This window comes from Rana temporaria, chromosome 1 (genome assembly GCF_905171775.1).
Source record: "Rana temporaria chromosome 1, aRanTem1.1, whole genome shotgun sequence".
Lineage (NCBI taxonomy): Eukaryota > Metazoa > Chordata > Amphibia > Anura > Ranidae > Rana > Rana temporaria.
In genome coordinates, this window is record NC_053489.1 from 326,816,442 (window position 1) to 326,829,285 (window position 12,844).

Genomic DNA, 12,844 nt, shown 5'->3' on the forward strand with positions numbered 1-12,844 from the left:
TGGTCAGAGACTGCAGACATAGTACAGGAGATACACATCTCACTGATTCAATTTCACAGCATTGGATCAGTGTTCCGTACATCTCACAGGAGGCGGGACTTTGTTACAGCGCCACTGGGCATTTCAGACCAAAGCTTATGCAGTGTGTGTGACCAGGGCTGGTGCAAGCATTTTTGTCTACACAGGCGAAGGTGCATTTTTGATGACCCCCCACCCCATTCTTCACAAGGCAACCCCCACTCTACAGCCTCGCTGGTACCCCTGTAACATTGCACTTATAATGTAATGGGGTGCAGTGTTAAGGAAGTCACACAGCGTTGAAAATTTGAGCTGTGCTGAACTAGCACCCCACATATCCTCCATCTCAGCACACCCCCATTCCAGTACAAATCCTCCCCCACCCAATCCCTCCTCGCCAAATCCCTCCTCGCCAAATCCTCCACCCTCCCTAGCACAATAAATCCCCCAAAATGTATTTTCTTCTCCCAGCAAAAATTCTCCCCTCCCCCTTCTAGCCTAATCAGCACCCCCCCCAATCCCTTTTCTAGCACAGATCTTCCTCCCAGTTCTGGCAAAATCCATATCCCCATCCCAGTACAAAACCATCCCCTCTTCAAATACCCCCATATCCACTATTGCAGCTAAATCCTCCACCCCCATCCTTCACAGCACAAATCCTCTTTCCCCCAAATCCACCATGCCAAGTCCACTGCCCAGTTCTGTCATAAATCTTCCCACCCAAATCCCCCTTCCAGTACAAAACCTCTGTCGCAAACACAAATCATCTCCCTTCTTAAACAAATTATTCTACAATACTTCCCAACTGTGGGACCTCCCTGAAAGAGGAACAAAATCCCACAAATCCGGACTAAGGGCTAATTCACAGCAGTGAAAAACCCACGTTCTGTGTGCGTTTCTTGAAATGCATTTAAAACGCATTGCAGTTGCGATCTGCAATAGGAGTGAATGTTAACTTAACAGAGAAAAGATATACCTGTGCTCAAATACCAATAGCTTGTACATGTGTTTAATCTATCAGTTGCTAAACGCAGGGCCGATCCCAGACGGGGTGCACGGGGTGCACTGCATCCAGGCGCCTGAGGAGAGGGGGCGCCAGAGTGTCCGGAGCACCGTTGTGCTTTGCCGCAGCAGCTGCCCCGATGTGTCTTCCTAGAGGAGTCATGGACATGGACAGGACGAATCGATCACGCTCTGACCTGCACCCGGCCGGCCGGCGCCAGCCAATAGACATCATCGCTGCCACCGCGCCGCCCACGACTTCCCTCCCCCTAAGTTTACAACTACAGCGGAGGCTGGAGGGGTCATGGGAGGAGCGTAGAGAGCTGCCTGCCTGCTGCAAACGAGACTAGCCGAGCCGAGCCAGCGTCGCCAAGTTTAGACAGAAGCACAGTGTCAGACTGTCGGTGCAACGTGCATAAGATCTCAACTTTGCAAGTAAGAAAACACTTTACAGTATAAAATCACAGTCACAGTTAATATTCTTCAGACTGCAGTCAGGTGGCTGCAGCCATACGGAAGGCAGCCACCTGACTGCAGTCTGAAGAATATTAACTGTGACTGTGATTTTTTTTTAATATGCAGCATGGCAGGGGGGTTAATGTCCTGCACTGGAATTAGTGAATACGTATCAATGATGAAACAGTAAAAATATCAAGCAGCAGAGGTGCTGAATGAATTCACATTATGTGATAAGTAATTGGGTATTCACAGGAGAAATATATTTACTGAAAAAATATATTAAGTGATGAACCAAGGTTTGTCTCACTTATAAACAAGTGTGTGTATGACCACTATTCAAAAACAGTTCTACCCGGCACACCAAGGATGACTAGTATGCAATAAAAGGTCATAAATGGAAAAAACACTTGCAATGAATATAAAAAAAAAAAAAAAAAAAAATATATATATATATATAATCTGCGATCAAACCAACTCCAAGTATGTGATCACTAAATATGACTTGTGATGCAAATAAAACACGGTCCAGAATATCACAGTGGTGAAAACCAGGCGCAAATAAAAATGACCAAATGCACCATACGGCAGCGAATCAACAGGGCTTATATCCACAGATATAAGCCCTGTTGATTCGCTGCCGCATGGTGTGTTGGATCCATAATCTCTGGCAAGAGTATGCATTTCTTTTCCCCACTCCTCCAAAGTGAAGGCACTCCCGGGTGTTATATCTACCATGCATTTGGTCATTTTTATTTGCGCCTGGTTTTCACCACTGTGATATTCTGGACTGTGTTTTATTTGCATCACAAGTTATATTTAGTGATCACATACTTGGAGTTGGTTTGATCACAGATATATATCCGCAGCATATGTGTGTTCCATTTATGACCATTCATTGCATACTAGTCATCCTAGGTGTGCTGGGTAGAACTCATACACACACACTAGTTTATAAGTGAGACAAACCTTGGTTCATCACTTATTAATATATGTTTTTCAGTAAATATATTTCTCCTGTGAATACCCAATTACTTATCACATGATGTGAATTCATTCAACACATCTGTGCTTGATATTTTTTACTGTTTCAACAGTGACACTTATTCACTTTATGATATTTCAGATTTTGGTCTCAGCCGTCTCTCTCTCTCTCTCTCTCTCTCTCTCTCTCTCTCTCTCTCTCTCTCTCTCTCTCTCTCTCTCTCTCTCTCTCCCCCTTCTCTCTCTCCCCCTTCTCTCTCTCCCCCTTCTCTCTCTCCCCCTTCTCTCTATCTCTCCCCCTTCTCTCTATCTCTCTCCCCTTCTCTCTCTCTCTCCCCCTCTCTCTCTCTCTCTCTCCTCTCTTCTCTCTCTCTCTCCCTCACTTCTCTCTCTCTCTCCCCCTTCTCTCTCCCCCTTCTCTCTCTCTCTCAGCCATTCTCTCTCTCTCTCAGCCATCCTCTCTCTCTCAGCCGTTCTCTCTCTCTCTCTCTCTCTCTCTCTCTCAGCCCCACATCTCTCTCAGATCCACTTTCTGACCACTACCCTTTCTCCCAGCCCCACATCTATCTCAGCCCCCCTCTCTCTCAGCCCAACCTCTCTCACTCAGCCTGCCTCCCTGTCCACTACCCTCTCTCTGAGCCCCCCTCTCTCTCTCTGATCCCCACTCTCTGTCCACTACCCTCTCTCTCAGCCCCACCTCTCTGTCCACCACCCTCTCTCTCAGCCCCACATCTCTCTCAGCCCCCCTCTCTCTCAGATCCACCTTCTGACCACTACTCTTTCTCTCAGCCCCCCTCTCTCTCAGCCCAACCTCTCTCACTCAGCCCCCCTCTCTGTCCACTATCCTCTCTCTGAGCCCCTCTCACTCAGCCCCACTCTCTGTCCACTACCCTCTCTCAGCCCCCTCTCAGTCCACTACCCTCTCTCTGAGCCCCTCTCTCTCTGTCTCAGCCCCCTCTCTGTCCACTACTCTCTCTCTCAGCCTTACCCCCCCCTCTCTCTCTCTCTCTCTGCCTCATCTCTCTCTCTGCCTCATCTCTCTCTCTCTCTGCCTCATCTCTCTCTCTGCCTCATCTCTCTCTCTATGCCTCATCTCTATCTCTCTGCCTCACTTCTCTCTCTCTCTCTCTCTGCCTCACCTCTCTCTCTCTCTCTCAGCCCCACCTCTCTCACTCAACATCCTTAGGGGAGCATCTCTGTGTTTGAATTGTTGCCATAAACAAAATTGTAAAGGGGGAGGAGTTAATAAGGTGACCACGCCCTTGTAGGGGTGCCAGAAATATTTCTGCACCCAGGCGCATGTGACCCTAGGATCGGCCCTGGCTAAACGTGTGTCTGCATATTAATACTACAAATTCTGGATGGACCCTTTGCACACTGCTATACGTGGGGGGCATTGCAGAGGAAACTGCTACAGGGGATAGGCAGAGCACACTACTGTGGGGGGGGGATTGGTGCAGAAGACAATGCTATGGGGTGGCAGATTGCACTACGGGGGGACAAATTACACTGTGGTGGGGGGCAGTACAGAGGGGGCAGAGGACACTACTGTGTGTGGGGGGGGGGGTGAAGAGGACACTGCTATAGAGGGGCATAGGGCACTACAGTGGAGGGGGATGGCAGAGGACACTGTTATAGGTTGGGGGGGGAAGGGCACTAAAATGGGGGAGGGGGACTGAGGACACTGCTTTGGGGGGCACAGGACACAACTGTTGGGGGGTCAGAAGACATTACCATGTGTATGGGGAGGGGGGGCATAGTATATTACTAGGGGGGGTGATGTGAAAGGAGGCAAAGGGAAGAGGGGATGGCAGTGAATAATACTGTGGTGGCGGTGAGGGATTTGAAGTGGGGCAGAAGACACTATTGTGACACACTATGGCTCAGTTCACACTGCAGCGATGCGTGAACCCTGAAAATTCAGTACGATTCCCGCACCGCATGTCTCCCGCTGGTGGTTCACAATGTGAACTCCTGGGAGTGTCAATACAAAGTTAATAACACCCGCAGATCAGTTTGCATATCGCAGTGCGAACTGTCAATTCGGGGCAGGAATCAGATCGCATGAGTGTAAACACCCACGCAATCCGATTCTGGTGCGGACCAAAAAAAGGGTCCTGCACGAGTTTGATCCGAATGCGATGAAAATTCAGCCATACAATCTGTATGGCTGAAATCGCATCGCACAGACATCGCATATGATTTGCACAGCAGTGCGCGGTGCGAATCACATGCAATGTCTGACATCTCAGCAGTGGGAACCAGCGCTTAGTGTTTTTATTGAATGCTTTATTTTTAAAGGTAGACGCTGTAACGGTCACCACCGTTTACGATTTCCCTTCCATCAGTCACGACAGCTTATCTGACACTCCAACCATCCATCCCATTTCCCAGAATAACCGAGACAACACAAGCTCTGGTCTCTGGTTTCCAAATGAATGAACACTTTTAATGGTAACTCTCAGTCTTATATACAGTACAACAGGTTACAATAATCAAAGGAACAAAGAACTCTCCACCCACACATCACTTCAATTCACACTCTCTCAGACAATGACATCCTGTTGAGCTAATTATTCCCCAGACGTCTGGGCTTCCGATACTAAGTGTTTCACCTGCAGAATACACATTTCACATATAAAACATGAATTATCAGTAATGTCCCATCTCATGTAATTTATAATTAATATTTATCAGTCACCCTATGCCCAAAAGGGGCACAGGATGACCCTACACCCAAGAGTTATTAGTGACGCTGGCACAGGAGTACCCCTCATCCTTCAAAAGTCTCTGGGTGTCATGGGTCATTCTGTTACATCTCTCCCCTTTCAGTGGGAGACTGACACAGGAGGGAACCCCAAACGGGTTGACTCCGAAGTTAGTCAATAGTTCCAGTCCTCCAATGCTGGTATCCATACCGTACCCCAAATAAATTGCTCCAAACAGAGCATTACTCACCCAGCCAACCTCTGCCTCTCTCAGAGAACCTGCCTGCCGCTGGGGAGAGGCCTGGACTGGCCCTTCTCCCTGGAGTCCTTTCAGCCGCTGGAGAGAAGACAGGGTGACTGGGCTCAGTCCATCATGCTGTTGGGGATCTGGGCCAACTGGCCCCCATCCCTGTGGTATACCAGTGGAGACTGAAGTCCCATCCACTACCCCAGGAACTCCCTCTTCCGTTAGTTGAGAGCAGAGGCTTGTGGCACTCTGCTCTGTTGCCAGCTCTTCTGCTGGGTTGCTTTGAGTGGAGACCACAGTCCCATCCACTTCCACAGGAACTCCCTCTCCTGCTAGTTGAGAGCAGAGGCTTGTGGCACTCTGCTCTGTTGCCAGCTCTTCTGCTGGGTTGCTGTGAGGGGAGGCCACAGTCCCATCCCCCGATATCAGCTCAAGCTGCAGTGGTGTGCAGCGGTCAGCAGTATCCTGCCCCGCTGCCAGTGATTCCTCTGGGAGTAAAAGCCTTACCACCTCAGCTTGTTGCTGGAGAGAGGGGCCAACTGCCCCGGCTCCCTGGAACTCCACTTCCATGGTGACTGGCATCTGTACCTCTCCTCTCTCTTCAGTTGGTGCTGCTGTGACTTCTGCTGCTGCAGCACCTCTTTGGTGTAGCCAAGTTGCATCCACAGCTGCTATAACCAGGTCTATGATCTCCGGTGGAGGATTAGGTCCATACTGTGCCAGTCCACGTTTAACAGCCCGGTCACAACCTTCTTCCTCGGGTGTCCTGTCTGTTATGCTGGGCCTTTCAGCTCTATCCATTTGGACAAGTTCTGCAATAATGTCCCTTCTCTTACGGTTGCTGGCCGATCTGCCCCGGCTCTCCAGTAAGTCCTTGAGGGAAGAGAGCTTCAGCCGTTCATGCAGCGTCTCCATTGTCCTGTGTCTTTGTAGCCATCCTTCTGATGATGGAATCATCCCACTGCTGTGCCACCACTGTAACGGTCACCACCGTTTACGATTTCCCTTTCATCAGTCACGACAGCTTATCTGACACTCCAACCATCCATCCCATTTCCCAGAATAACCAAGACAACACAAGCTCTGGTCTCTGGTTTCCAAATGAATGAACACTTTTAATAGTAACTCTCAGTCTTATATACAGTACAACAGGTTACAATAATCAAAGGAACAAAGAACTCTCCACCCACACATCACTTCAATACACACTCTCTTAGACAATGACATCCCGTTGAGCTAATTATTCCCCAGACGTCCGGGCTCCGATACTAAGTGATTCACCTGCAGAATACACATTTCACACATAAAACAGTATTAGCATACCTAATGAAATGTCTTTCAGGAGCCAGGCTGTCTACCAAGATCAAATCCACCTCACCCCAGTACAGACTCAATTACCATCTCAACAGCCTGTGCTACACAGAGGAATGAGTCATTATTGACCGGTTGTGGGTCAGCATGAAATTAAACTGTAGTATTCCAAGATCCTGCAAAACATGAATTATCAGTAATGTCCCATCTCATGTAATTTATAATTAATATTTCTCAGTCACCCTATGCCCAAAAGGGGCACAGGATGACCCTACACCCAAGAGTTATTAGTGACGCTGGCACAGGAGTACCCCTCATCCTTCAAAAGTCTCTGGGTGTCATGGGTCATTCTGTTACAGACGCCAACGCCCCAACCCCCCCTCCTGCTGTGGATCTTTGATTTCTTACATGTTGCCCAGGTAGATCTCAATCTGCAAGGTTGCCTACCTCTAGTTTAGGGTAGGGTACTACTACTGCTTTGTGCTTTCATACAGTACTCAATGGGTGTTATTTATGAAAAGGCAAAATCCACTTTGCACTACAAGTGCAAAGTGCACTTGAAATTGCATTGAGGGGTTGATTTGCTAAAGGCAAATCTACTTTACACTACAAGTGCTCTGCAAGTTCACTTGAAAGTAGACTGAAAGTGTACTTGGAAATGCAATTGCTGCAGATCTAAGGGGAAGATCTGAAATGAGGGGAAGCTCTGCTAATTTTATCATCCAATCATGTGCAAGCTAAAAAGTTGTTTTTTATTTTCCTTGCATGTCCTCCTCAGATCTACAGTGACTGCACTTCCAAATGCACTTTCAGTCCACTTGGCTTTCGTAAATAACAACCCCCCCCAGTTCATTTATTAGTAGAAGAGAAACTGTGAGCTGTTAGTCAATTAGGTGGTCTGAGTTCATTTTTACCTTGGTTATATCTATACTTACCAAGCAGTAACTCCCTCGATGATCAAGATTTTGTAAGCACATCGAACGTCTTTGCGAAAAGTAGGATCCCCTAAATCTAAACAAAAAAATTTAAATTGTAAACACCAACATTGCTAGCAAAGCCAAACTCATGTTTGGCGACACATATATGATATTTTTTTATAAAAAATGTAATATAAATATGACACTTGGAAAATATTAGCTGGTGACTGCCTATAACAAGGTATAAAGCCAACCTTTGGGGATGTTATTGGTAGATAATCAGCCTTTTGTTCTCATAAATGTATCAGTTTCTGTTCTGGTGTCAGAATATTGCCAGCATTAGATACTACAAAGTTAGCCTCTGATGTCAACGTCTGGAACAGGTTCTGCACTGTCATAATCAGTAAATAGCAACCATGGACCACTTTACCGGTTTACCAGGAGCAAACAGCAACTGATCATAATTCCAACACAACCTCCTGGGGCACCAATGGTGGAGACTAGCCTGATACCCAACAGCACCAGACTGGTACCGAGTGAGGCAACACGTTTATTTATTTATTTATTTTTAATCATTGAGTATAAAATTCTAGATAAGTAACTAACCAAGCAAATTAAAATGAAGAGAGTCACATACAGGAGCATGCGCCAACAGCTTGCCCCGTCACCCACTCTGCTATGTCTGCTACAGACTAGGGATGACCTTCGAGTTCGAGTCGAACTCATGTTCGACTCGAACATTGCCTGTTCGGCGAACAACGAACAATTTAAAGTGTTCGCGGCAAATTCGAAAAGCCGCGGAACACCCTGTTAAAGTCTATGGGAGAAATCTAAAGTACTAATTTTAAAGGCTAATATGCAAGTAATTGTCCTAAAAGGTGTTTGGGGACCTGGGTCCTGCACCAGGGGACATGTATCAATGCAAACAAAAGTTTTAAAAACTAACGTTTTTTCGGGAGCAGTGAATATAATAATGCTTAGAGTGAAACAATAAAAGTGAAATCTTCCTTTAAATTTTGTACCTGGGGGGGTGTAAAGTTAGCATGTGAAATAGTGCATGTTTCCAGTACTTAGAACTGTCACTGCACAAAGTGTAATTTCTGAAAGAAAAAAAGTCATTTAAAATCAGACTCGCGGCTATAATGAATTGTCGGCTCCCGGCAATTCAGAGAGGATTCATTCATAAAAAATAAAAAAAATAGCGTGGGGGTCCCCCCAAATTCAATTACCAGGCCCTTCAGGTCTGATATGGATATTAATGGGGAATCCCGCCGTCAATTTAAAAAAAAATTACGTGGGGTTTCCCCCCAAATATCAATTCCAGACTCTTCAGGTCTGGTGTGGATTTTAAGGGGAACTCCACCCCAATTTTTTTTTTTAAATGGCGTGGACTTCCCCCAAAAATCCACACCAGACCCCTTATCCCAGCACGTTAACCTGGCCGGCCGCAGAAAAGAGGGGGGGACAGAGTGCGCCCCCCCTCTCCTGAACCGTACCAGGCCACATGCCCTCAACATGGGGAGGATGTCCCAATGTTGATGGGGACAAGGGCCTCATCCCCACAACCCTTGCCCGGTGGTTGTGGGGGTCTGCGGGCGGGGGGCTTATCAGAATGTGGAAGACCCGTTTAACAAAGGGGACCCCCAGATCCTGGCCCCCCCCCCTATGTGAATTGGTAATGGGGTACATTTAAAAAACACACGCACACACCGTAGGAAAAAGTCCTTTATTAATAAAAAAACTCGGTCCCGGCTCCCTGCTCCAACGTTGTCTGTATCCAGCAACAGGTGATCTCCTCTCCAGTCGAGCGATGAGAAGATCATCCGGGACCCAGAGCGCAGCATCGCCGACCGCCTCTCTCCGCCGGACACAGCCCAGCGAATGAGCGGCTGAAGCTGTGACTTTTCTTTTATTGGTGAGGCGGGGCCACCCGTCACGTGACCATGCCCCCTCTGATGCAAGGGGGAAGCCAGGCTTCCCCAGTGACGTAGCAGAGGGTGCGTCAGAGGGGGACGGGGTCACGTGACGGGTGGCCCCACCTCACCAATAAAATAAATTTTACAGCTTCAGCCACGTCATTCGCTGGGCTGTGTCCGGCGGAGTGAGGAGGCCGGCGATGCTGCGCTCTGGATCCCGGACGATCTTCTCATCACTGGACCGGAGAGGAGATCACCCGTCGCTGGATACAGACAACGTTGGAGCAGGGAGCCAGGACCGAGTGGATTACCATTGTTGGATTTTTTTTATTTTTATTTTTTTATTGATAAAGGACTTTTTGTGTGTGTGTGTGTGTGTGTTTTACAACAATTTTCACTTCCTTCGAGAAATGGTAGGGGTACAATGTACCCAATTACCAATTCACATAGGGGGGGCAGGATCTGGGGGTCCCCTTTGTTAAAGGGGTCTTCCAGATTCTGATAAGCCCCCCGCCCACAGACCCCAGACTTGGGGGAACTCCACGCCATTTAAAAAAAAAAATTGGGGTGGAGTTCCCCTTAAAATCCACACCAGCCCTGAAAGGTCTGGAATGGATATTTGGGGGGAACCCAGCGTCATTTTTTTTAAATTGACGACGGGGTTCTCCTTAATATCCATACCAGACCTGAAGGGCCTGGTAATTGAATTTGGGGGGACCCCCACGCTATTTATTTATTTTTATGAATGAATCCTCTCTGAATTGCCGGGAGCCGACAATTCATTATAGCCGCAAGTCCGGTTTTAAATCACTTTTTTTCTTTCAGAAATGACACTTTGTGCAGGGACAGTTCTAAGTACGGGAAACATGCGCTATTTCACATGCTTACTTTACACCCCCCCCCCTAGGTACGAAATTTAAAGGAATATTTCACTTTTATTGTTTCACTTTTAGCATTATTAAATTCACTGCTCCCTAAAAAACAGCCGTTTTTAAAACTTTTTTTTGCATTGATACATGTCCCCTGGGGCAGGACCCAGGTCCCCACACACTTTTTAGGACAATAACTTGCATATTAGCCTTTAAAATTAGCACTTTAGATTTCAAACATTCGAGTCCCATAGACTTTAACGGGGTTCTAAAGTTCACACGAACGTTTGGTGTGTTCGCAAGTTCTGGTGCGAACCGAACAGGGGGGTGTTCGGCTCATCCCTACTAAAGACATTAGTTTGATTATTTTAATTTGCTCACAATATTTCTTTAAAGTTAAAAAAAGCAACCGTTCAATGGTTTTAACACTTCCAAACCAGGGGAGGGAATGGATGGCAAATAGGTATGAGGTTCAGGCACGTCACTACCATGGGTTGGTGATGAATCTCTGGGAAACTTTGAAGACTTGCTGCCAGAAATAAGGAACAACTTATAATGAAACCCATAGGCCTTTGCCCTTTCAGCTGAGTCAAAAGAGTCAATCATCTGCTGTAATGAATACAGGAGTGGGTGTTGCAGACAGTTCTGTATAGTTAGAGATACTGCTCCTTTTTTTCCTTTTTAATTTTGCAGCATTACATTCATCCATGACAGCTTGACATTGTTGGACAATAGCTTGCTGTAAGCTCTACAAGTGTCCAGAATTTAAGAGCAAGATTGTCCCCCATAGACGTCAATGGGTTAAGCCACAAAGATCACTGACTTTGAACCTAGAGAAGGACACGCAGACTCTTTGTGAACAGAATCTAGGTAGATTCAATCATACCTAATAGCAAAAGTGATTTTTAAAAGGGCACAGGTATGTTTTCATTGTACTAACACAAATGATGTGTAGCACTACCCCTGGAGGAGCTGCTGGTTTGTTTTGGGTGGCACATTTACCTTGTGGCTCTCCAAATTCCTAGGGGTGAATGGTGCATATAGCAGTAGTAATGGAATGTCCGCAACAAGTGTTTTTTCTGTGCTTGAAGGAAGAAGGAGAACAGCAGATTCAGGCGTAGTATAGGGAAACAGTCCTGCTCCCACATGTAACACTTTCTGCGCCACTCCTGCCTGAGTGGGCTTAGCGCACCCTGACAGGCCTCTCTCACTGACCTGGCAGCCGGAGTATCGCTCAAACCTTTTTGAGGAAAAGTCTCTGCCACAGACCCTCTTGGAATGAACTCAGGGAGAACCTCTGCCACAGCATACTTGCCAACTGTCCAATTTTTAACAGGACAGTCCCGTCAAATAGGACCTAGTTCCGGTTAATTTAGCCTGCCGGGACTTGTCCCGGTTGTAGGGGTGCAACGGATCGTCACCGATCCGCAGAGCGCTCCGGAGCCTAGGAAAGTCCCTGGCTTCGGCCTAGCTCCAGAGCGGCGGCCATCTTGCTCCACCCAGTGTGCTTGCCAGAGCCCAGCGTGACATGCCTCCCCGCCTCCGCGTGTTGACTTCTGTAGTCAGCGCGCGGAGGCAGGGAGCCATGTCACGCTGTGCTCTGGGCTCTGGCAAGCACACTGGATGGAGAAGATGGGACTGGGCCCTGTCGTTCTGCCGCTGTGGGGGGGGGCCTCCCAAGAATCGTCCCGGGCCGAATAGAAACTGATGCAGGCAGCCATTCGCAATTTTCCACTGTCATCCGGCTGGGCCAGCCCAGTAGTGTAGCGTGGGGGTGAGCAGCCAGTGCTCATTCCAAACCTATCCCTTTCCTGATGGCTCAGTTATGTCACCCTCAAGAAGGGACTGGTGGATAGCAGTTATCTATGGATGGAGTCCTGGCCTGGAGTGGTGAGTGAAATCCCCCGATCTACCTTGTGTTTGTGAGGGGAAGTAGTCAGTAGTCTGAGTACTGCAAGACGGAGTGTAGTGGGCAGGTAGGTCAGTGTAGTGGGCAGTAAGAATGAGTTCCGGCGTGTTCGTATAGAACATGTGCGGAACCCGCCAGGAAGTGAGCATGGCGCTGTGCTAATCACAGCCAGGGAGACATTTCCCGATGCTCGGCTGCAGGGATCTTGAAATGTCTCCCTGGCTGATATTAAGCGCAGCGCCATGCTACACTTCCTGGCGGGTTCCGCGCGTGTTCTATGCGAACACGCCGGAGCTCATCCTTAGTGGGCAGGTAGGTCAGTGTAGTGGGCAGGTAGGTCATTTTAGAGGTTAGTGTAGTGACAGGTAGGTCACGTAGTGGGCAGGTAGTTCAGCGTAGTGGACAGGTAGGTCAGCTGCCTCTCAAAGTGACTGACTGGTAGAGCAGTGGACGGTATGATTATTTTTTTCATTTTTATTTAGTTTTTTATTATTTTTACAGAATTTT

The 12,844-nt window shown here is 47.7% G+C and overlaps 1 protein-coding gene across 1 annotated transcript in view; it reads right to left on the minus strand.

The window, feature by feature from the left end:
* The window catches only part of LOC120946017 (lysozyme C-2-like), a 33,329-nt gene that overhangs the window by 14,743 nt on the left and 5,742 nt on the right, over positions 1 to 12,844 (minus strand). The window contains exon 3 of the mRNA XM_040360697.1: positions 7,662 to 7,737. Within this exon, the coding sequence (XP_040216631.1) occupies positions 7,662 to 7,737 (76 nt within the window). The remainder of the gene's footprint in view (positions 1 to 7,661; positions 7,738 to 12,844) is intronic.